This window comes from Rhipicephalus sanguineus, chromosome 3, assembly GCF_013339695.2.
Source record: "Rhipicephalus sanguineus isolate Rsan-2018 chromosome 3, BIME_Rsan_1.4, whole genome shotgun sequence".
NCBI lineage: Eukaryota > Metazoa > Arthropoda > Arachnida > Ixodida > Ixodidae > Rhipicephalus > Rhipicephalus sanguineus.
The window spans coordinates 65,713,773-65,739,149 of NC_051178.1; the positions used below are offsets into that span (position 1 = coordinate 65,713,773).

The 25,377-nt window shown below is 46.3% G+C and overlaps 1 protein-coding gene across 2 annotated transcripts in view; it reads right to left on the reverse strand.

Moving 5' to 3' along the window:
- The window catches only part of LOC119386696 (acidic mammalian chitinase), a 72,632-nt gene that overhangs the window by 16,680 nt on the left and 30,575 nt on the right, over positions 1–25,377 (reverse strand). For both annotated transcript variants that reach the window (XM_037653987.2, XM_049413221.1), the window contains exons 5-8: positions 19,202–19,314; positions 8,028–8,157; positions 5,720–5,890; positions 3,182–3,301 (exon numbers count right to left, since the gene is read on the reverse strand). In XM_037653987.2, coding sequence (XP_037509915.1) covers positions 3,182–3,301; positions 5,720–5,890; positions 8,028–8,157; positions 19,202–19,314 — 534 coding nt within the window. The remainder of the gene's footprint in view (positions 1–3,181; positions 3,302–5,719; positions 5,891–8,027; positions 8,158–19,201; positions 19,315–25,377) is intronic.

The following is a 25,377-nucleotide window of genomic DNA, read 5'->3' on the forward strand; positions in this document are numbered from 1 at the left end:
ATATTATGAATGAAGAGGCTGTCGCTGCGATTGATGTCCGTGATTACTTCTATAACTTGATAAGGGATGTCAGCGGCTACCGAATGTATGCACGCCGTTAAGCGGCTAGACATAACTGCTCCTATGAGACAAGAATCACTGCCGTACGCTTCGAATATTGTAAGGGAAGGGGTGCAGTTGGGCTCCTGAAGAAGCATGACGTCGTGAGCCGTTAGGGTTATGGCTATGTACTGCTGCAGGGGGCCCCGCTTGCGGCGGAACCCCCTACAGTTCTAATGCCAGACCACTAGATGATCCGAGTTAAGCGTCCCCATCTTCATTCCTGAGAGGAACAGGGCGTGCGCATGGGTGGGAACGCTTTGTGTTCGGTGCCAATGTCAGTGCAGGGGCAAACGCCTCGCGCATTTGCAGCTTGTTTCGCTCAGGTTGCTGCTGCATATAGGTGGATAGGGTGGAGCTCTGCTACTAATTAGGGTGTGGAATGGCAGCACTGTGTTGTTGGGCGTAGCCCTGAGCGCAGACACCACCTGATTGAGCATATCGCGGAATTCATGCCGGAGAGTAGCGCACGCGGCCTCTATTTCGCGTCGAAGTCCAGCATCCAGGGCACGCAGTTTGACCTCCATTTCCGCACGCAACGGATAAGCGCATTCGCGTCGGAATTCCGCCTCGTCTGTGGAGTTGACGCTAAGGTTGGGGACGGGGTGAGGGAGGAGGCCGAGAGCAGAAGAGGTCCCTTCGCCCAGCTTATCTCCAGATGTTCCGCCGGGCGTTGCTCGGCTCTTTGAATCTTGTTTGGCTGGTTGCAGACTTTCAAAGGGAGGGAAGGCTGTTTCGTCGCTAGTGGTCGCGAGGCTTCCGAAGTGGTCGCCCGCTTTACAGGCGGCGGTTGAGACCCCGTCCTTGGGTGGGTACGAGAGCGCGCCTTGCTTTGCGATCTCTGTCTAGACCGGGATCGTGATCTTGATGTCCTACCGGAGTGGGACCTGCTGCTTGCAACTCACCCTGAGATGACGGCGAGGGTGTGGGTTGATGTTCTATGTCTCGTTGTTGTTCTTGCTGAAGTGCCTTCCCCACTCGTTCCTTGTTCAGGGGAGGCCGGACGCGAGCTGGACAGCCCGTGTCTGGGGTGGGGAGATCACGTCCGCATAAATGGCACTTCGGCGTGCACGAATGCCCTGGTGTCGGGTTATCAACGCCGCATATCTCGCATGTGACTCAATTCGGTGTGAGGCATTTGTCGGAACGATGTCCCAACCAGAGGAAAATCGTGCAAGCTTGCTTACGGGGACTATGCGCGTAGCACAGGTAGTCGGCGCCGTAATAACGTATGTAATGGGCAACCTGCAGACTTTCGAAGGTAATGAGCGCCGTGCTCGTTTTACACATTATTCGAGCCTGTAGAACGGTGTGGCAAGGCATCGAGAGATGATCCATAAGTCCGGAGGCGCTCTTACCCTGGTCGACACCATAGGTACTGCCTTTACATCAACTGTCTGGAGCAGCAAAGTAAATGCACACAGGTTTGGTATGCTCGCCTAAGCGGAGGTGTTGGACACTCTAGAGACTCAAGCCGATGTGCTCATGTGGCGTGCTTACAACAGTGAAGTTATGTTCACGGCGCCGACGCAAAACTGGCCGGTCGAATTTAGCAGCAGGTAGGCTTGCGGCTGCTCCTATAGCCCGCGTCAGTGTGGGGCGGGTCCACTGGTCCAAGTGTACATCCCCTCCCCTCCTCCCAGTGGGCGTAGGGATGGCTCTGTAGTCGTGAAGACGCAGAGGCGGCGCCCGCAATGTCGTTGGCTTACGTTGAGTGGCCTTGCCTTGAAGTCTGCTCACCTTGAAGTCCGCCGCGGTGGTATAGCGGTTACGGTGCTCGGCTGCTGACCCGAAGGTCGCGGGTTCGATCCCGGCCGCGGCGGTCACATTTCGATGGAGGCGAAATGGTAGAGGCCCGTGTACTTAGATTTAGGTGCACGTTAAAGAACACCAGATGGTCGAAATTTCCGGAGCCCTCCACTACGGCGTCTCTCATAATCATATCGTGGTTTTGGGACGTTAAACCCCAGATATTATTATTATTATTATGCTCACCTTCATGCCTTGCTTCGGCTGAGAGACCAACAGGTCGGCTTGCGCGCATCTTTTCTTCTACACCAGCACCCAAGCAGAGCCCTCTTCGTTGGAGGGGGTCATTAAGTCATAATTGATAGGCGCAGATGGATTCATGTTCATAGCTGTTGCCACACTCATATTTACAGCACCCTCCTTAAATTTCTCTGGCGGATTGATTGCGTTTTCCATGGCGAAAAAGTGCGTGCCATCGGCGTGTATGAAGACAGGCGGTTAAATAATGACCAGGTGTGGAGGAAGAGGAAGAACAAGAAAGCGCGAAATAAATGCAAAAGAACAGGGAGCAGAGCCACGATGAAAGGATCACAGCGGGGTTAGGTGAGTGTGCGCGACGATCATCACTTGGTAAGGACGATATAAAGGGCAAATAACGTTGATTGTTTGATCGGTTTTCTAAAGTTCGGATTTCGCTCAGTCGATTGGCGAGAAGCCAGCTTCACTTTGACGACGACATCCGGCTTCTAGTCAACTCATGAGTAGAAGCAGAACTTGAAGTCCTAACAGAGTCGGGAGGCGTGCAAGATTCGTCCCGAAGTCTGCTGAGATGAATCCTGGCCACATCGATGATATTGCATATACGGCACGTGCATATCCAAAAAACGCCATCATAAGGAAAACGTAAGTGGTCGCCCAAATTGAACACGTGTGAGTGCGGTGAACAGACGAGGAATTTACCTTTTCCTGCCAACAAAACGTTTTTTATGAAAGCAGATCAGTGAAGATATTACAACATTGGAAAGTAGTGCACGATTACCGCACGGGATGAGACGTCAGACAATCGACATCGTAATCCTTTTTTAACTGTGTTTAAACATTCTGCACAGACGCAGCGATTCTATTGTCAATGATCACTTTCACTTCGACGGAAGAGGTTGTATCTAATATTACCATTCTTGGTGTGATGATCACTCAGAAACACATTAGTTTGAGTTCAGACCATCGCACCCTTGTTTCACTTGCGCAAGGAACTCTTATAAGGCACAAGAACAAGGAAGATTTAGGGCTGTTTGTAGCAGAGATGGCACCAGGCAGGAAAATGACAACTCACCTTTAATGCCACGCTATGGTGGTCATCATAGCTAACCCATAGCTTGCCTTTGTGCATGTATGGTACCATGGCCTTGTCATCGTACTCCTTTTGTGTGCCGTTTTTTAATAATGAGCACACCTGAAATGTTGGTGAGTCGCTGCCATAAATATAGTGCCTTGTGCTATATAATGGCTGCCGATAAAGTTATTTCGCCTTTTTGGGGGCTCCTATAATAAAGTTTCTGCGTCTCCGCTCCGTGTTTTTACACCTGGTTATATAATATGGCAATTGGAAATAAATGAATCGAAATTATTTGTTTTGTGTCACTAACATGACAAAAATGCTGAAAATAAAGTAAAAAAGCTTGTTTTCATTCCTTAACTTTTTTATAGTTTCGACAGCGTAAGTAATTCCCATATTTGAAATGCTGCACAACCGAATATATAACTAGTCTGTATTCTTACAGCGGTATAGACGGTTGAATTCACCGAAACGTGTCTTCCACTGTTTTTTGGATTGACCATCATTAGTGGGCATCACAAAACAATATTTTTTTAATACACTACGTGTTGTATGATTTTGAACCTATGGAATGATACTTTCAGGCCGAACGTTCGTGGTCTTGTTTTTCCTAAAACCACAACCTTATAAGCAGGAACACTCGTCATAAATAACGCAGAATAGTTCAGACAGAATAGTTTGGGCACACGTAGCCTATACGAACCCAATTTTCTGCTTTAAAAAGTATTTGACGCCAGTTAATTCAGACCCCTCAATCTCGGCCATGTACGTTTGCTGTTTTTTTTAAGAAGGGGTACCGATGGCACGGAAGCAGTGACCGAGGTGAAAAAATGACGGAGATAGAAGTATGGGATACACGGTTCTTAGAGCAGATGCAAGCACACAGCCACTCACAAAGCGGAAAGGCTGGATTAGATAAAAACAACGAACAAAACGAAAAACAAGCGCACAAAGCGTACGCCGTTTCTATAACTTCCATCATCATCATCCGCATCTTCTCTCCACTCTCTATACTACCACTCTCCCCTTTCCTACTGCTGAGTAGCAGGCCAGAACATTGATTCAGGCCGACCTCTCAGCTTTTCTGCCATAATAAAACTTTTCTCTCTCTCTCCTACATTTAAGTAACCCATGGCCTCATGAGTGTCTGGTCATCTTGAGCTTGCGTTGTCCGTTTGTATCAATGCAATTTATACGTTTTGCGTGTGGCTTTCCTCAACTTTGTCTTGATGCATCTGTGAAATAAAGGTTACACAAGTAATAGCCGTTGTGTGCGAGTTTACCCCTTTTCGTTTTTAATAATGAAACAAGGAGAACAACAATTATTCCCAAGTAGATTTCAAGTCCACTCCCGCCGCATCGGTAGTGTCTGTGCGAGGCCGTCAACTGGCGCCACCAGAAAGCGCATGCACATGCTGCGGAGGCACATGCTACGCAAGCAAAACAATCTAGGTGCGGATGTTGCCGAATGCTCGTTTACGAGATTGCCAATTTATTGGTTTAAACGACTGAGCCGCGTGTCTAGTCATAACAAAAACGCAGCGGGGTTTGCTCCTCTTTTGGTATGCCGCTCTTCTGGATATATTTTTTTCAGACGCTCTGTTTTTCAGAAGTCTCTTATTATTGGAAGGAGAGGTCAAACCGTAATTTGGATTATATTTCTTGATAAATCGAAAAAGCCTCGCATTGTCATTAAGATACAACTCTCGATTTCGGAGTCCAGAAAATTTGGCTAGCTCATATCGACTGAGCATGATATATTGTAATGCGATAAGTGTAGCCCTCGGTGCAGTACTCTTACTTCGTCTTGTGCTACGCCTACCTGCTACTGTCTATCATGCTTCGTCAGCTTCTATTCTCTGTTGCCTCACTGGTTCTGCGGCCATTACACTTTTCTGTAAGTTTATTATCTTTCATGTCAGCACCCTATCGATGAACGAATGGAGGGAAATTTTATTCGAGGGCCTTATTTCTTTGTTAGACGCAATCAATTGAATCCAACAAACAATTATGTCAAGAGAAAGCATAGGGGACCATAATCGTTGTCTTTAACTGTTGTCTAGTAATTATGACATAACTTGAAATAAATTCATGAATGAATTCATTTCGGTTTGCGACGTAATTACCACACTTAAATTAAAGACAACAATTACTGTTCTTGAGAAGCGTGTGAACTTGAGCTTGTTGGTACACATTCATAGAAAAAAACAGCGCGAAAACACGAGGACGAGACACATGAAACAGGACCAGCGCACCTTTTTTCCCATTTGCTTCAGCGCTGGTCCTGTTTCATCTGTCTCGTCCTCGTGTTTTCGCGCTGTTTTTTACTACAATTAATGTTCCCTGTGCTTTCTTTGACCTAATTGTCTGTTGCATTCGTTTGGTTGTTTCACCCTACAGATGGCCATTGGCAAAATGCGCATTCCTTAATTATTATTTGGATACCCCTCAATGCTTCACAATGCATCGCGCGCATACACTCAGGAACCGGTTTATTCATATTCCATAGGCCTTTTACTCACTCTCTATACTTACATCCGCAAAACTGACGTAGCCACCGTTGCGCATGTCTCGTCCTGTGGCAGGGGACCCGATCTGCCAGGAATCGGGGTTACGCAGCACCCACGAAAGACCAAAGGTTGGAATGCCCACCATGATCTTGGACTTAGGCAAGCCCATTTTCACCCAAAGTTGCGCGCTGAATTCCTGAGCAGGAATAGAGAGAAACGCGAGAAAATTTATTACCGGCATCAGCTCACCTGTTGGCAATTGTATAGAAACACTAAAAAGTGAAAAGATGGAATCAGATTATCAAACAATTTGGTACGGTCGCTGATCACTTATACGTTTGCGAATGCGTACCAGTTAGCAAATGCCGTGCGGTTTACGTAGTTTAGAGTGCTGTGATTACAAGGCTGCCGATTCAATGCAAGTAATAAAGAAAAGCCTGCTTGCTTATCAAGGTTTTCCACCACCACGGTAACCCGCAACTACTACCTTCTTCCCATTTGCTTCCTGTGAAATACCATTATTTATTTGCAATTTTAAATAGTTAGTTATCCAACAGTACTGATAATAACTGTTCGGCTTTAACATCCCAAAACCCCGATATGATTGTAAGAGACGCCGTACAGGATGGCTCCGGAAATTTTAACCATCTGGCGTTCTTTAATATGTACCTAGATATAAGTAGACGGACCTCAAGCATTTTCGCCTCCATCGCTAATGCGGCAGCCGCGGCCGGAATTCGATCCCGCGACCAGTAGGGCAGCAGTCGAGCACCATAACCCCTAGACAACCGGGGCGGGTGATCCAACACCGGAGGGTTATTCAACAAGTTCCCGTCAGACACTGTCCAATAGGCAGTTCACGAGGGAGCTCCAGGACCGCGCTCGTGGGCTTTCGGTCATAGTTCACATGTAGCACTATGTAGTGCGCCTCACGGTTTTCTGAGAGCACCGCAGCTGCCTGAAGATCTTAATGTTTCCGAGCTCTCATCCCATCAGCGAAGCATTCATCAGCCATACAGCTTACATCAAGCCGACGTGGTTACGCTGCTCGGCTGCTGACACAAAAGACGCGGGTTTGACGACAGTCGCAGCAATCGCGTTTAAATTCAGGCGATATGCTAGAGGCTCGCATACCCAGGTTTAGGTGCACGTTGAACAACCCTACGTGGTCGAAATTGACGGACCTCTTTACTAAATCGTCCCTCATAATCATATCATGGTTTTGCCGCAGAAAATCCCAGGAATTATTATTATTATTATTATTATTATTATTATTATTATTATTATTATTATTATTATTATTATTATTATTATTATTAATATTATTAGTAGTATTATTATTATGAATATTACATCAGGCCGACAGCCGTTGTGTGCATCATTTGGAGGGCCGCAATATGCCTAATATATTGGCCACTGGTCGGTTGGCCGGAGCGAGCGTTTGGTGAAACTGTGTTACATTGCTTGGGATCCGGCAGTTTTGTAGTGTTGTTTTGTTGAGCTGTGACTGAAGCTGCTGTGTTCCTTTTGTTCCTAAATATCATAAAATGTTTTATACCAGCACTACCAGAAACAATGAAATATATGGAACATTTTGGAAATGGAGCATTTTGTGTGTGTGTGTGTGTGTGTGTGTGTGTGTGTGTGTGTGTGTGTGTGTGTGTGTGTGAAAGTGAGGGGAGGGGGCAATTAGCTTGCAAAAAAGTTGCGCACATCGTTGTTTTACTTAAAGACTTTCTTGTCAGGAAAGATCTTCAGCTTAGCTCTAAAACCACCTTCGTGAGCAATTATCAACATCAGCTGCGCAGCGTGGCACAATTAAACTGTATTACTTAAAGGATAATTTAAAAGTGTTCATTTAGTAGTTTTCATTCCATTTCTTGTGAAATTCACATTGTTACCTCTTCCTAAGCACACGAACTCTTCTTCAACCATTTATTCTTAATACACCACCGTAAATTTTTGGTTAGATGAAAGCTAGAGCTTACCCTAAATGTTTGTGCAATTATTGCACATCTCTCACTGAGTGTCATCGTTATAGTTCTGCGGGCCGCCTTAACGCCCTATTGCAAGTTGGGAGCCGTATTGTTTTTTCTACACTCTCGGTGTCAGCATGATGTATGATGACGAATGTTGTGCTTGACATGATATCGTAGCTGACATGCCAGGGTAACCTATTCTTTGTGCCTCTAACTCGTAAGTGCAATATTCGGGTTAAACATGCCAATTGCTGTTTTGTACTAGGTTTCACGCTTTCGCATCGACATTAAAGCCCTTCTGAATGAAAAAATCTTGCCTCATTCAGAGCAGCTCAGCATAACTGAGGTACGTACCACGTTGAGCCTGCGAAAATACGGAAGTGCGGGAGACCTAGGATATAATGGGCTGTTGTGATTCACCCAGGGCTTGAGCCGGTGATACGTGTTAAATTCGTACGTCATCAGGTTCACGAAATCGGCCCACCTGCGCAAAAAGACATCAAAACAAAGGACGCGCGCACTCAATTGGCAGCTGTTGAATTAAAGGTAATATCATGATTGGTCCTACGAGCAAGAGCTAAACAGCGAAGCAGGCGTAATTTGTTAAGATATATCCGCATTTTTCTAAGAAGCATACATTACTCGGAGAGGCGATATCAAATACGCAGGGAAATAATTTTTGACGTTTTGGATACTGGCGTCCAAGCGAATGAAAGCCTAATGTCAACGCAACTAAAAATTTTTGCTTCGCAGAGGCACAGAAAAGCGCCAGGCCTGCGCGGAACACAAAGTTGGAGGAGCGACCGTCATAATGCTTTTCGTAAACTTTGTTAGGACGCCTACTGCAAGTACAGGCGCAAGGTAGCCTCTGTGCCATAAGCTGTCATTATTTTGCGTAAGTGGTGGAGGACACACCACGAGTATCTAAAGCATACGGTGGGCGCGCCACCGTATGGAACAGGGTCATGCAACTGCGATTGTTTCTGCAGGACACTCCTCTGTGGGCCACCGCCCCTTCGTCCGACTGCTTTGAGCATGCCGAGGTAGCCTGGATGTCTCATTCCAACCGACCATCACAACCGGAATACCTACCCATCCAGCCCGAAACCAGTCATCCTCCTGCCAACCCGCCCTTCCTCGACACGAGCGCATTTCTCGCCTGGCAACCAGACTGTACTATCAGCACGGCCGACACGCCCCAGCTGCCACTATTTAGTCCAGCATTGCGTCGCGGCCAATCAGGGCGCGCCACCGTATGGAACAAGGTCATGCAACTGCCATTTTTTCTGCAGGTCAGTTACCTTGCCAACGCAAGTTGTACTCGTTCTAATGATCCATTTTTAATTGCGGTGTCGTGCCCCCCCCCCTAAGTTGATTGCCAGTTGTCGCAATCTGCTATGCAAGCTGTTTTGCTATCGCTACCTTACGTTTCATATTGAATCACTTCTGCTTGTTCAAGCAGGCGACGCAGAATTGAACCCCGGTCCTGCATCCGGCTCTGCTACATCGCTCGAGTTAATTTCAAAAGCGCTATCTCGTTTAAAATTATCCCAAAGTACCATGCTCAACGAACTTTCACTAATCTGTTGTTCCCAAACTAACATTGAAGCTTCGTTGAGTACACTTTCTGCTCGAATTGAAATCCTAGAGAAAAGAGTTGATGAAGTTCAGTCACTGCACTCGCAACCTTCTTCTGGCGCAAGGGATTGTGTCGCTAATTTTGCTTCCCAATTAAACGTCCTCGCAGAAAAATGTGACGATGCAGAAATCCATCAAAGACGTTCTAACCTACTGTTCTTGGGAATTCCAGACGCAAAGAATGAAAGCGTGGCGCCAGTCTGAATTGCGTGTAACCTCATTCTTGTCAGAGAAGCTAGACATTTCGATTGCAGCGACTGATTTAGAACGCGCACAGAGATTAGGTGGGTTCCATGAACACAAAAATTGACCGATTATCGTTACGTTCACGCGGTTTAAAGATAAGACCGCTATCCTTCAAGCTGCTTGCAAACTTAAGGGCTCCTCTTTCGCTGTTCGAGAAGATTACTCTTCGCGCGTGCGCGCAACCCGTAAGAAGCTACACACGTTTGGTGTGCAAACGGGTTCTCAATTCAAGATCCGTTTTGACAAGCTTCTCATTGACGACAAGCAGTTCGTCTATGACGCGGATTCTGATTCTGTCATACAACTAACAAAGTAGACATCAACTCGTACCACTGGTCTTCCACTTTCCCATCGTACCCCTCCCAGGCACCCGCTGTCAAGAAGCCCAACGCTTCACAAGATGAGGGTAATGCTAACTAATGCTCGAAGTTTCTTGCCCAAAAAAGAAATGTTGGAATCAGTCATCACAGATGATGACACTGACCTTGTCATTATCACTGAATCATGGCTGAACTCGGATATTGAGGATGACGAGCTTTTGAACAACACGTTGTATACAGTTTTTAGGCGGGACAGGCTCGATCGTAAAGGCGATGGGGTCTTGGTTTTTGCTAAACGTTGTCTGATCTCTTCCCTCGTACCTGTTGTAAGCTAGCCCGAGATTCTCTGCCTCAAGATTTCGCTACCGGCAAGCACGAACATACTGATTGCTTGTTACCGTGCCCCTGATTCCGACATTTCAGTTACAAACGAAATTCATTCCGTCATATCCGATATAATATCCCGCTTTCCTCGTGCAAATCATGTGTTATGCGGCGACTTCAACATTCCGGATATTAATTGGGATAATTGCGTCGCATCGGCCCGCGCATCGAAAGATTTCCTTGAAGTCGTCTTCATGTACAGCTTAAGCCAAGTTGTTACCACACCTACTCGTGGTAGCAACATCCTCGATTTAGTTCTAACCACCGATAGTGAACAAATTAATTCCTTACAGTGTGTTCAAGGTGTTAGCGACCATAACATCTTGCTTCATACCATAACCATTGAGCTCCCTGACCGTCAGCCGTCAACCAAGTACATTCGAGATTATAACAAAGCAAAATTTTCCGAAAATAACAATCAGCTGGAATCTTTCTTCGAATACTTCCAGCGGTAAGCCTCTCTCCGTACAGTTGAGCAAAACTGGACGCTCTATAAGGGCAAACTTTTGACTCTTATTGATGCCTATGTTCCTCTCGTGCGCATTCGCGGAGATGCCGGGAGGCCCTGGTATACCAATAACCTCAGAAACCTATCTAGAAAAAAAGCGCATTTTTCGTGAACTCAAGCGAAGTAGCAATCCGCAAAAATGGGACAGATACTTTACGGTGCTGCATGAATACACCGGCTTACTGAGGCACTCTAAGCGTAACTATTTTCACCTGGACCTTCTGAGCATTCTGCGAGACAACCCCGCAAATTATGGAAGTCGTTGTCACCAAAACGCACCTCATGTCATAGTATAGCGCTTATTAAGTCTGACGGGTCATCTGTTCCAGGGGATGAGCATCCTGATGTCATGAACTCCTATTTTTGCTGAGCTTTCACTAATGAACCTATTGCCAATAATCCTACGTTGCCATCTCGTAATTTTTTGACAATATCGGAGGTAATTATAACTATTCAAGGGATCGCGAACTTAATCGACAACCTCAAACTTTCCAGTGCATCAGGCCCGGATGACATAACGGCTAAAGCCTTAAAGGGCACCAAATCGCAATCTAGCCGCTTTTTGCAAATGATTTTCACTCAGTCCGTTGCCTCTTCCACTATTCCGAATGACCGGAAAATCAGCCATGTTGTGCCCATACACAAATCTGGTAGCAGTTCCAATCCATGTAATTACCGCCCAATTCCTCTAACCTGCATGCCTTGTAAACTCCTAGAGCATATTCTCTATTCCAGCATCGCATCTCATCTAGACAAGCGCTCTTTTTTCTTTCCCAAGCGCTCTTTTTTCTTTCAAACAGGGCTACTCGTGTGAAACACAACTCTTTGAGTTTACCACAGACCTTCACCTTAACCATGATTCCCGTTTTCAAACTGAAGTTATCTATCTTGACTTCTCAAAGGCGTTCGATCGGGTCGCCCATCATCGTCTAACTTCAAAACTTGCTTGCCTCAACCTTGATACCCATGTACTATCCTGGATTGGGTGCTTTATCACGGACAGCTCACAACACACTGTCATCGATAACATTCAGCCACCAAGTAGGTCTGTCTTGTCAGGTGTACCACAAGGCTCAGTGCTCGGACCTCTCCTGTTCCTGATCTTTATAAATGACATCCCTGCCAACATTTCTTCATCCATTCGATTATTCGCTGATGACTGCGTCCTCTATCGGCGCATATCCTCCACCAATGACCAGCTTATCCTCCAGGAAGACTTAAATAAAATTGTAAATTGGTGTCCTGTCTGGCTTATGTCCCTCAACGTTTCCAAATGCAAGTACATGTGTGTTACCCGCAAGCACACAACCTTGAATTACCAGTACTCTCTCAAATCTTCGGCGCTCACCCAAGTCGACTGTTACCGTTACCTCGGAGTTACAATCACCGATCAACTCACATGGACTGCGCACATAAATAACCTTATAAACGGCTGCTCCAAATCGCTTGGCCTCCTCAAGCGATCACTCTTTCTATCCCCAATCCCTGTCCGCAAACTCGCTTACGAAACGTTCATTCGGACAAAACTTGAGTATGCCTCAGCGATTTGCAACCCTCACCAGACTTGTCTTATTGACTCACTCGTAGCAGTACAGAATCGCGCGGTACATTTTATTGCTTCAAACTATGACTAGCACACTAGTATCACTTTCATGAAATCTTCCCTCAGCATACCTAGTCTATCTCTTCGCCGTAAGATTTCACAACCTTCCCTTTTCCACAAACTGTATTATAAATTACCTCACCTCAGAGACACCATTTTCCTTCCGCCCAACCGCACCTCACACCGTCTGTTTAATAACCTCAGTGTTCAACGCTTACATGGTACCACTGAAGCATTCAACAAATCCTTCCTACCAACTGCTTTGAGCTATGGAAAGCGTTGCCCGAACAAATAGTAAATGAGCAAGACTCCAATAAATTTAGGCACATACTTTCATGTTTTCTCCACCCGTGATCTGCCACCATTACAGTGTTTTTTCATGTACTATTCTTTTTGTAACGGGATTTATACCACTTGTTCTGCCTATTGCACTGTCTTTGCTTCGCTTTTGAAATTGAAATCATGTATTTTGTATTTTGCAGAAATTTTTAAAATTTTTATTTATTTTCTAGCATTGCATAATAATGATCATGCTGTTATTGATGCTTTTGTCACCCCTTATGTGATAATGACCATGCTGTTATTGATGCTCTTGTGTCCCCCCCCCCCTTATGTAATACCCTGAAAAGGGCCTTTAAGGGTAAATAAATGATGATGAATACCCGCACCGTCAGTGTTCCGCTACAGAAATAATGTCTATGATCTCAATTGCAACTGGCCATAACAACCATACAAAGCTACAGCAATGGTTCCTTAGTGTCAATGTACAGACGTAAAAGCGTGCCACTAATACAGGCAGTCATTCAGCATTTAGAAAGCTCTTCTTTAAGTCCAAAGCCGTATTATTAGGGGCGAAGCTCCTTATGCCGTGGGCCTGTCCATCCTCCCTTTGTTTGTTTGTAGTAGACACCTCTCGTTCGTGAAGTGCTCACTAATAATAATAATAATAATATCTGGGGTTTTACGTCCCAAAACAACGATATGATTATGAGAGACGCCGAAGTGCTCACTAGATGGCGTTGGTGGCGCTCGCTGCATGGTAAGCGGCGTGAAGCATCACGGCGTGAAGCATCACGGAATCATAGAAGGGCAAAAAAGGACAAGCGACCGCAGGACGAAGTCAACGTAATATGGGAAATATATCTAGAGAAAAAATCCATTGTACAGAAATTGGTCGAGGCAAAAATTAAAGGCGAAAGTGAACGCTGGGTGACAGAGATTCACGAAAAAAAGGAAGCCGCACCTAGGATATTTTAGAGCCACATAAAGGCGCTAGGTAGGAAGTCTGTCACAACGCAACAACATATTCTCGATGAAGGAGGAAATCAATTGGAAGGGTACGAAGCGCTAGGTTACATTCGAAAGGTAACAGTCGATTCGTTTAAAAAGAGCGTCCAGGGGATTTCCCCGGTGAGTAAAAGTGTGGCGGAGAGAGCAACCGAGGAAGAGCTAGTGCTGGAGAATTTCAATTGGAAAAAGGCTGAAGGAAGAATTCCAAAGCGCACTGCCGCGGGTTTAGATGGGATTCCCGTTAGCCTCATTAACGAACTAGGAAATAGCGCTAAAGAAGCACTGCTGAAAGCTGTAGAAAAATGCTTAAAGGACAGGCAAATACCGGATAGTTGGCGAAAAGGTAGAATGAACTTAATCTATAAAGGCAAGGGAGAAAAGGATAACATTCGCTCGTATAGACCACTAACCATTACATCGGTACTATACAGGCTGGCGATGCAAGCAGTAAAAATGAAAATAGAAAAGTGGGCAGAACACAACTATATTTTGGGACAACTCGAGAATGGATTTCGAGTCGACAGGCGGGTGGACGATAACCTGTTTGTTCTCACTCAGTGTATGGAAATACCTAGAATAGAAAAAAGGCCCTTGTACGTGGCTTTTCTAGACATCACTGGGGCGTACGACAACGTTAATCAGGAAATTTTGTGGGATATATTGAAAGGAATGGGCATAGGCGACGACTGTATACAGCTTTTGAGGGAGATATACCGAGAAAATACAGTTTGCATAGAATGGGAAGGAATGAGTAGCAAAGAGAACGTTGAGATTAGGAAGGGGCTGAGACAGGAATGTCCTTTGTCCCCGCTGTTATTCATGCTGTACATGGTGAATATGGAAAAAGCGCTAGAAGGTAGCAACTTTGGTTTTAATCTGTCACACCAACAGGGCGGTGTGATGATTGAGCAGAAGCATCCAGGATTATTTTATGCTGACGATATTGTCTTATTTGCTGACAGTCGAGAGGATATACAGCAGCTGGCGGATATATGCGGAAGGGAAGGGGAAGCTCTAGGACTAGGATTTAGTGTAACAAAATGTGGATTGATGGTATTCAATGACCCTTGTGATCAGGCGGTGTCAATACAGGGCCAAGAAATACCGAGGGTGAGCGAATACAAGTACCTCGGAGTAAGGATAAATGAGGGTGACAGGTACATGGAGGTACAGGAAAAAGCCTCAGCAGCAAAAGGAAAGAGGAATGCTGCAATAATGAAGCACAGAGCATTGTGGGGATACAATAGGTACGAGGTGCTTCGAGGTCTGTGGAAAGGTGTAATGGCTCCGGGGCTTACTTTTGGGAACTCAGTGGTGTGCATGAGGGCAGAGGTGCAATCGGGAATGGATATAAATCAAATGACTGTGGGACGCCTCACGTTGGGTGCTCACGGGAAGACGACAAATGAGGCTGTAAAGGGCGATATGGGATGGGCAGGTTTTGAGGCGAGGGAGGCTCAGAGCAAAATAAGGTTCGAAGAAAGGCTAAGGAATATGAAGGAGATTAGATGGGCAGAGAAGGTGTTCCGTTACTTATATAGGAAGAGCGTGGACACACAGTGGAGAAGAAGAACTAGGAGGCTCACTAGTAAATATACGGCTGGTAGTGTAAGCAGTATGTCAACAAAGAGCGTTAAGCGAAAAGTCAGAGAGGCGGAGAGGATTAACTGGATGGCAGCTATGGAGAAAAAACCGGCTGTGAGTAACTACCGAAAGGGCAAAAATGAAATAAGGAGGGAGGCATTTTACGACAATTCAATGGGAAGCGCTTTACTGTTTGAAGCGAGATCGGGTTGCCTTAGAACGGGTAGTTATAAAGCGAGACTCAGTAAAGAAGAAGAACAATGCACGCGCTGTGGGGAAGATAAGGAAACGGCGGAGCATGTTCTGATTGAATGTGGAGACATCCACCCAGGTGTACGTTTGGGCACGAGCCTACATGACGCCTTGGGTTTTAGAGACAATGGAAAGCTGAACACACCCGCGATTGAAATAAGTAAGAGACGGTTAGAGTATTGGTGGCAGAAAACTATAGAGAAAGGACAAAAATAAATAATGGGAAAAAAATAAGGACATTCTGCCGTAAAGGGCACAGAACGGAGCTGAAAACTTAAGGGTTTTTTTTTCTTCTGGAGTAAAATAGTTTTAATTGAAGTAAAGACACTAGGCCAACGCTAAAAAAAAGAGTAAAGGTATTTTTTTTTTCGAGCCTGGTGGCACACTTGTCACCGCCCCGTTATAAAGGGGACGCTCATAGCATCCATCCATCCATCCATTATATATATATATATATATATATATATATATATATATATATATATATATATATATATATATATATATATATATATGTATATATATGCATATAATATCGCTAGATGGTGCTAGTTTTAGTCTAGTTCCAAAGGAACCAAAGGAGTTGGTTGGAGAAGGCGGAAAAGAAGAGGCTAGAAGAAGAGGTAGAAGAAGCCAGAAGGAATGTCAATAAAATGGCTGAAAGCAAACTGCTTTCGTTGGAACTTTGCATGCCCACGTAGACGATGTGGAATGGGACCCCATACTTACTGCGGTGGACGTTCTCTGTCTTACCGAGACGTGGAACACGAAAATACCGTATATCAAAGGATACGTTCCAGTCGTGTGCATCGATGATGCAGAACGTCCTGCAGTAGGTGTGGCCGTATACGTCAAACAAACAGAAAAGGCACAAGATCTGAAACTACTACCACGGCCGCTCGATGAAAAACACACGGTGCGGCCTGCCGCGTGGAGCGGATACTGCGTCGGGCGCCTAGTGCTCCTGGCAGCCGCCGCGGCGCCACCAGTGGGGGAGCCTCTGGGGAGACCGAAAGCGAGAGCGCCGGGATTATTGCGGCGGATCGCGGCTTGACAGCGCAGCTGCTATGCGCTTGTTAGTTTTTAAAGGGTTACAATAAACTTGCTATGACGTTAACTATATTGGTAATCGTCCTACCGAATGTGCGCCGGCGATGCTTCAACCTAAATATAGCAAGTGTTAGTTTTATCTGAAGTAGTTGCTCGTGCGAGTTGCGATTTTTCGCGTCATGTTTTCTCTCTTTTGTTGCCGTTGCGCTGTTCACCCTCGATATTGTATGTTTGTGCTACAGATATTTTATCAACAGGAGAGTCGCTCATTGACAGGTGCGATTGTATTTCCGGAATGACTGTTGCTCACACCTTAGAAACAAAGGCATTGTGAACATCAGGGGAGTCATAATTGCTTTATTGCACGTGCGGAATCACAGGCGCAGCACTTTCCTGGCCAGAGGTTTTTGCGCCAAGCGTACGAGACGCTCAACAGACATATTAACATTTCCTTCCCAGTTGGCAAGAAGCGTTCGTAAGAGCTTTCTGATGAAAACTTTGCAGACTTCCATGGCGTGGTAGTCTGCCCCGCAAGTCCACTTTCAGCACTTCCATGGTCATAGAGAACAGCTGGTCACCTTTCACACATCTCGTGAAAAAATATCCGACAAGAATAATATATGATGTTGACAAGCCTCTTATTACAAAACATAGTAATCGGTTTGCCACTTGGGGTACCGCTGTTGAGTGCTCTTCTTCACCACGGTCAACGAAACCAAAAACTTTGTCGACTTGTCGGTCGTATATGACCCTCTGCTGTATGGCCATCTCGTCAACGATCAGGGAGAAGAACGCTGCCTGCTCTACAGTGAGATTCTTGAATTCGATGCACAGCCGCACCTTTATCAACGAAGTGACGCCGATTCCACCTGTTCAATGGCCTACATATTTCTGGAGCGTTGAGCGACAAGGGAGCTGAAAGATATTTCTGGACCTTGCATGCTCATAACTTTTGTTGAAGCATGCATGCCTTCCAAATTACACATTTCCTTAGAATTACGTCACTGTAGTGGGGCTTCTTCGTCGAGAAACTGCGGACTTGGTTTCCAACGAACTCGGCAGTCTTGTCACCTTGCGCAGCACCATTGAGCGCCTTCATAAAACAGGCAATGTCCGTGTTATTTTCATAAATCTGCGCGCGCTCCTCAGCCTCATCCACTTTTTCTTGAAGGGCCTGCGTAGTGCTCCTTTCATACGAGCGATCTTCGCTTAGAAGCAGCGCGTATTTTTTTAGCTTCTTTTGTCAGTTTAACGAGGTCGAATGTAGTGTGACATGATGCATCTGAAAAGGATGCCATTTCCACACACGTTTCATCCATAGTTCAAAGTTGTTGGGCGTCGTGGCTACAGTGATGTCACTTGACGAGCCGTTTTGGCTAATGACAAAACGGCTATTTTGAAGCAGCATTGCCCGAGCACTTGGCACGCGACTGCGCATTATCGGCTTCTATTTCGGAGCGTGGCCGCTTCTTCCTCGGAGCAGGCGTGCTCCTCGTGCTCATGTAGCTTGGATAACCGGGGAACACTGTCGGTACAGCCGTTCGCAAAAGTATCCTAAACTTTTCGGTCTTCTTGTAGTCCTGCTCCGTAAAATGCAAGGCGCACACCAGGGACCTGTCATTAGGCTGCCATACTTTTCCCTTCCCGCCGGGTCCTTCACGGGAAATGTTCCGCAGCCATGCTGCCCTGCGTTCTGCGTTACTGGGAAACTCGGGGTAGCGTATTTGCGGGTCCTTCGATGCATTCGTGGAACACAACGGTACACAACAGTTACGCGGCGTTTTGCCTAACGTATAAAATATCAATCATGCGCAAACTGTCTTGAGTGACACTCAGTACGAGCGAATAATGTGGAGAAAAACAACCGCTACCTCGACCTACCCGCTGAACGCGCGCTTCTTCCCGCCCGCGCGTCGCGTGGAGCCCTCCCCTACTACTGGCGCTCTCCTAGCGAAATGCGGCGACAACTGTCAACTCCGCTTCCCCGCTCTTGCCCATTGCCTGCACCGCGACGCGGCAGGCCGCACCGTGTGTTTCTTCATCGAGCGGCCGTGCTACTACCAACGACGCAGAGCCACAACGGTGAATACGCTGCCATCGATTTTGATGGATGCATCATCATGACCATGTACCTTACACCCAATTTATCGAGTGGGAATATCAAGACATTCATTGACACGGCATTGTGTAATTATGACAACTACAAGAATAGACCATTTGTTTTAGTTGGTGACCTGAATGTCGATATTACCGAAAAGAACAATGAGTGTTTAATACAACATATGGCAGCCAAACATGCTCTCACGTGCGCCTCCTTTGACCATATGAAACGAACGACCATCCGAGGGACGTGTATAGACCTGGTATTTTCAAATTTCCAATTGCAACCCGTACAGGAACCGATATCCCTTCATTTCACGAACTATAAAGCCGTGGTAATGAAGGGACAACGCAATCCAAGCATCATCTAATTAAGAAAAATAAAACTTTGATGTTTGTAATATACACACAGTGTTTCTCACTCTCTATACGATGATTGATGGGGCGTTACACGGAATGTTCACGGTTTACCGATGATTCCCTCCGGAGCTTCGCCCCACTCATCATCATTCACCGCGTGGATATGATGTGATTTTTTTTCTTTCTTACTCACCGCTTGAGAGAGCGGACACGGTATATTTCCCCTAGGAGCCATACTTTCGCTGGCAAAGCAACTGAGAGCAGAAGAGGCTGCTTGGGGTCTTTCTTCAACTCCATATGTAATTCCTGCGTTCGTTAGGATAACAGCGAAAATGTCATTGCTTTGCATAACTGTTTCAGCGCGCTCGCAGCAATCACAGTACATAAAGCTGAATCAAATAGCGAAAAACGCCATGCCACTTCTAGAGTAAAGAGCACCAAACGGAAGCCTTTATAAGTCTAAGTGTTGAAACCTCGTACTTCTTAACCCTTGACACACAACACAGGCCGTGATATTATTTCCACAAATGTTATTCATTTACACGCTTTTGTAAAGCCAGGTGCTGGCGAAATTTTGTCTACTCATGCCAAGGATTACTGTTCGACCCACTTGTAACAACTGAAATTAAAACTTTGACTAAAAGGTCGTAGCTTGTAGAAGCACGCAGTTTAACGAAGTGTACACAATTGATGTTAGCGATTGTCGGTTAACGTGGTGTGGCAGTGCAGCCTGAAAGATAAATCCAGTCATCGAGTAACAGCTCACGAAGATGGGCTTTGGAGGTTTATTCAAGTTTAGTCAATATACACAACCATTTCAATCGACCGTGGTCGATGTAACACGTTGATTTAAAAAACTGATATTTTCATGCAAGGTGTGTCATTATAGAAGTATGCTTAAAGGGATATGCAGCTTTACTCGACCACCTAATGCGTTAAATGCAGCCGTAATCATTAGTAAAGCACTGTCGAAAATCAAACTGTCGTTTGATTTGACAGGCAGAAAGATTATGTGAACCGCTAAATTAAGCGCTGAGCTATTTTAAACATAGACGAACCTTTTCAGGGTTACATTCACTCTCACGTGTGGTAATTTAAAGTGCTTTCTCATAATCCGTTGGATTTTTCCGATAAAGGGATTCGCGCAACAATGAAACCACCGTTTATCGTTCAAAATCTAACGCAACACCTTATATATAAATAGCGTGGTATAAATGTATCGAAAGACGCTAGCAAAATTTAGGTGACCGTAATACCACTTAGCAAGAATTGCCTTTGACCATTACGAACTATATTCTACTGTTGCTTTGTGTGCCAGCTTCAGCAAGCCTTTTGGTGCTAAATACCGATTTGGTGATGCAGTTTCGTCATTCGCAAACACAACTTGATACTCACAAAAATTGTGCTGCGAACTTACAGTGGGTAAAACAACAAAAATATACGCCAATGCACCGATGGTACTCACTCCATAGAACTTCAACGTCGTCGAGAAAAGAAGTCTGTTGGACTACGCCATCGACCTTCCACACAAGATAACCATTTTCTAAGTAAATATGTTGAAAAAGTATGAAGAGCGAACACAGCGAATCGCTAGAGGTAACAGCGGCTGCAGTAGAGACAGGTGATGCGACAGAAGTAGACGCTGCAGAAGCAACGCTGCGCACCCATCGCTGGTCCGCACACAAACATGAAAAGACGTCGACATCTCGAAACAATTGACTGTCGACCAGCGACTCCAGGTTGAAGCAATCCTGATCACCTACGATAACATATTTTCCGACCTGCCTGGGAAGACGGATGTGCTGAAATGCAGTTTCAAACGGACCGCTACTGCACCCATACAAGTACGGCAGTGTCTGATGCCATTGGCCATGAAGAATGCCGTAGAACAAGAGGTGCAGGACATGCTGAAGTTAAGGCATAATAGAAAAGTCGACGTCACCATACCATGCCCCTATTGTCGTTGTAAAAAAGAAAGACGGTACAATGCGCCTCTGTATCGACTTCCGCCAGTTAAATCAGCTAGTGATACCCGACAGTGAGCCTTTCCCTCGAGCAGACATAATGTTTGCTAGGCTAACTGGAAGCCATTATTTCTCTAAATTTGACTTCACAAAAGGATATTGGCAAGTCCCCATGGCCACTGAGTCCAAAGAAGTAACTGCATTTGTATTCGACACGTTGTTATAACTATTCAAGTACATGCCTTGTGGCATTAAGACAGCCCCTGCCGTCATCAAAAGATTGAAGAGGGCACGTCGACTATTACTTAGATGACGTTCTCGTGGCCACAAAAACATGGGAAGAGCACTTGAAGACGCTGGACTATCTGTTTCAGAAAGTGCGAGCGGCCAAGCTTACAGTAAAGCCGAAGAAAAGTTAAATTGGCTCTTCGACAACATGTTTGTTGGGCCACGTGGTTGGACAAAGCGCCTTGCAACCTTTAAAGGATACAGCCGAGACGGTTCGAAATGCTCAGCGGCCGGAAGCGAAAAAAGAGCTCAGGGCTTTCCTCGGCCTCACGGGCTATTACCGCGATTTCGTCCCAAATTATGTGGAGCTTGCCCACCCTCTCACCGAGCTTACAAAGAAAGGGTGTCCGAACCGGCTAAATTGGTAGACAGATCACGAAGCGGCATTTATGCAACTTAGGGAGCTGTTGTCGCGACAGCCAGTAATAAAGGCTCCTGACCTGGCGAAACGGTTCGTGTTACGCACGGACACCTCTTCGAGAAGCCTCGGAGCAGTGCTGCTACAAGAAAACGACGGACGATTACACCCAGTGTTCTACGCCAGCAGAAAGCTTCTTCCAAATGAAGCTGCCTACTCTACAATTGAGAGAGAGTTCCTCGCCATTGTGTGGGCGATACAAAGATTTCATGTCTACCTTTACGGTCATCTGTTCATTCTGCAGTCCGACCACCAGCCACTGCAGTACATCGACTCCGCGAAGCACGTGAGTAGTCGTGTATTACGCTGGAGCTTACTTCTTATGAATTATGACTTTGGTGTCGAGTACATTCGTGGTAGCGACAACGTTGGAGCGGACTATTTAGGTAGAATAGTTACGGACTCGGACTCCCGACATGACCAATTGTAGAGAGCATGAACTGTATTTGGAAGACCTACTGCTTGTCCTTGATCCCTTGTGCATTACTTTTGCTCTACCTGTGGCTTCAGCAACCACCGCCGCCTCGACTTCTTGAAATTGGGGGAAAATGTAGTAGGAACTGACTTATTTGAAGTGCGCGGCCGATTGCGCGCGTGTGTCGTTTGATCGCGAGAGAAGAGGAAGATGGGCATCTCTCGCGTGAGTGAGTCGCCCATAGCGCAAGTCTGAGCTGCCAGGGCGGTACCCGCGTTCTCGACCAAGTGTGCGGCAACCGAAGACTTGTGCCCTGGGTCCTGTGCGCAACGGGCGTCGGCGTGTTCCGGTGCGGCGGAGCCGTGTCCTGGGCCGCGGCTGGGCTGGGCGACGTTCCAGACTACCCGGCGCCGGGCCTTCGTCCCGACGCACGCCTGGACCTTCGGTGACAGCATCCCCGCGCGGTCGACGTGGCGTGAGTGTGTGAGTGCCGTCGCCGCGCCGCTAGACACTACTAACTACCCTTACAAAAATCTATTTAGACAGTCTATAGACTGTCTAAAAATGGGTTTAGGCAGTATATAGACGGTCTAAACACATTTTTATAAGGGTAGACTCACACTGAAGTGCGTGTTATGCGTATGTGCTTGTGCAACGTGCTCGTCAGTTCTGTCCCGCGTGCACATTAAAGACTCTATGTTTCTGTGAGACCTTATTTGTGTGCAAGAGGCCTGAACCCCCTAAAAAAATAACACGTGGTAACTTTAGGGATTTTCAACTCTCATATTATATACTTCGTCTATCTCGTGCGTTAATACTATACGAGGCTGTACCCGCCACGGTGGTCTAGTGGTTATGGTGCTCGACTGCTGACCCGGTGGGCACGGGAGCGAATCGCGGCCGCGGCGGCCGCATTTTCGATGGAGGCGAAAATGCTTGAGGCCTGTGTACTTAGATTTAGGTGCACGTTATTGAACACGAGGTGATAGAAATTTCCGGAGCCCTCCGATACGGCGTCTCTCATAATCAAATCGTGGTTTTCGGACGTTAAACCCCAACAATTATTACATAGACGAGGCTGTCTTGCATACTTTACCAACCACGCATCTGTGATACATCAAGCGCTCTCCATTATTATGGCAGCACGTGAGCTGCGCTTCTATGCAGCAAAGCTGATGCAGATGAATAGTAAAACTGTGGCGGCTTCTAGCTATGGCTAGGTTAATGTACCAAAGCGACCCGTAATGAAATGAAACTTAGAGTGACAGAAAGCTGACCTAGTTGGTAGAGATTCATTATAGAAGTGTTTGTGCTGTTCTGAACTCTCTGTTACGTCTGTGTTTGCGTGCCTGCCATGTTTTGTCAATGATGAAATGAAAGTAGAACAACACACCGAAGTTTCACATGTAACTACAGATGAAGCTAGAAATTCCATAAGAGGCATGCGCCGCAGCAATGTGGCCGGGGAACTCGGCACATCAGTCGATTTAACCAAAGATCGAGAGAATTACATATTACAGAAACCTGCCGCGTTCTGTACTCAATGTCCTAAAACATCAAATGATTCAGAGAGCCAGAAAAGTACCAGCAGTATAAAAATACAAAAGAAATATGCCAAAGATTTGATGAATTACATACCTGTGAGCTTACTTTCAGTGTTATAGAAAATGAATACGAAGGTAATTTTTGACAAGATAAGAGAAACACTAGACTTCAACCAACCTTCGCAGCAGGCTGGCCTCATAAAGGGGTTCTCAACAATTGACCATGGCCGCATGAACAATCACGTATTAGAGAAATTAGTTGGGTGCAAATCTCTTTATGCATCCTTCATAAACAACGAAAATGCATTCGGCATCAATGGAGATAACAGTCTTTAGGGCGTTACCTGATGAAGCTGTGCTTGAAACAAATATGAACACGAAAGTTAGCATCTACAAAGACTCGACAGCTTCTCCACAAGAAAGGCAACAAAACCGCTAGAAAGAAGCGCGTCACGCAAGGAAATGCAGTCTCGGCAATGCAATTCCCTGCATGCTGGACTTAGAAGAAACAGTAATGAAGATTAACAGGGAATGTCTCAGAAGCATAAAAGTTGCGGATTACATCATGAATTGCAAAGAATGACTTGTGAGCACAATATTCACAGCACTCGTCCATCATATTCTTCGCCTATGTATAGCGTCTTCTTCGTTCGAAGGGTTGGTCAGGCGACTCTGCCGAATCAACGTGGTTGAGGGCTCAACAATTCTGCTGTCTTGCAGAGCGGTGGAGGTTGCTTTCGATTCCCAGGTCCTCTACGACGTCGCATTCCCCAGGAGCTCCGTTCGGGTCGCCGCTTGCTCCGCCTATCCGCTGCCATGGCCCAAGAAACGCTACGCGAACCATCCGCCATGCCCACCCAACTACCCCACCCCCCATGGACCGTCACCGCCCGGCAGCAAGTCCGGAGGATTTTCGGGACACCAAACATCCACTCTGAAGTCTCGAAACGACAGCTTGACGGGCGTGTCGAACACTCAGGGGAGGCGTACACTTCGTACATGGAAGACGTCCTTGCCTTTTGCCAACGCGTTGACTCGGCAATGCCAGAAGGTGATCGTGTTCCACACATCCACAATTGGATAGGCCACGTCGCCTTCAACGCTCTGGCCATCAAAAACCCCACCACCGTCGTGGATGTCATCACGAAATGTCAACATCTTGATGAACTACAAGCCATCCGGTTGCACCCAGACACCTGTGATATCCGGCCTTCCTCGTACTCTGATTCGCGAAGAGCTTCAAGCGCAAGAACTATCATGTGCGCCCACCCCTCGGCGTCACTCCTCGTCCACTGGTCTCCGCGAAATCATCAAAGAGGAGCTTTCATCCATGGATTGCGCTCTCACATTTGACACTCCCCCGCCACCATCTCAGCGCACGACCTATGCGCAAATCGCTGCCATGCAACCTGCCTTGGTCTACACCACTTACCGCTGGCGGTACCCAAATCTCGGAAGAGCTTGAGCGTGTTATCTATCACGCAATGCGTCTACATTTTCTTTCAAATTGAAAACTGCCCTTGAGACGCGCAAGAAAAGGTGAGCCTTTTCTGTACCCACTCCCGATGGGGACAAAAAAAGGAACGCTGGGCATACTTTGCGGCAGACGCCACCCCGTGGTAGGCGACACAGAGGGGTCACTCAAGGCACCGTGGTTTAAAAGAAAAAGAAAAATCTAAGAGCGTCGGGTTCTGCATAGTCCACACTTGCAGTGCGCTGGTCAAACACAAAGACGTAACA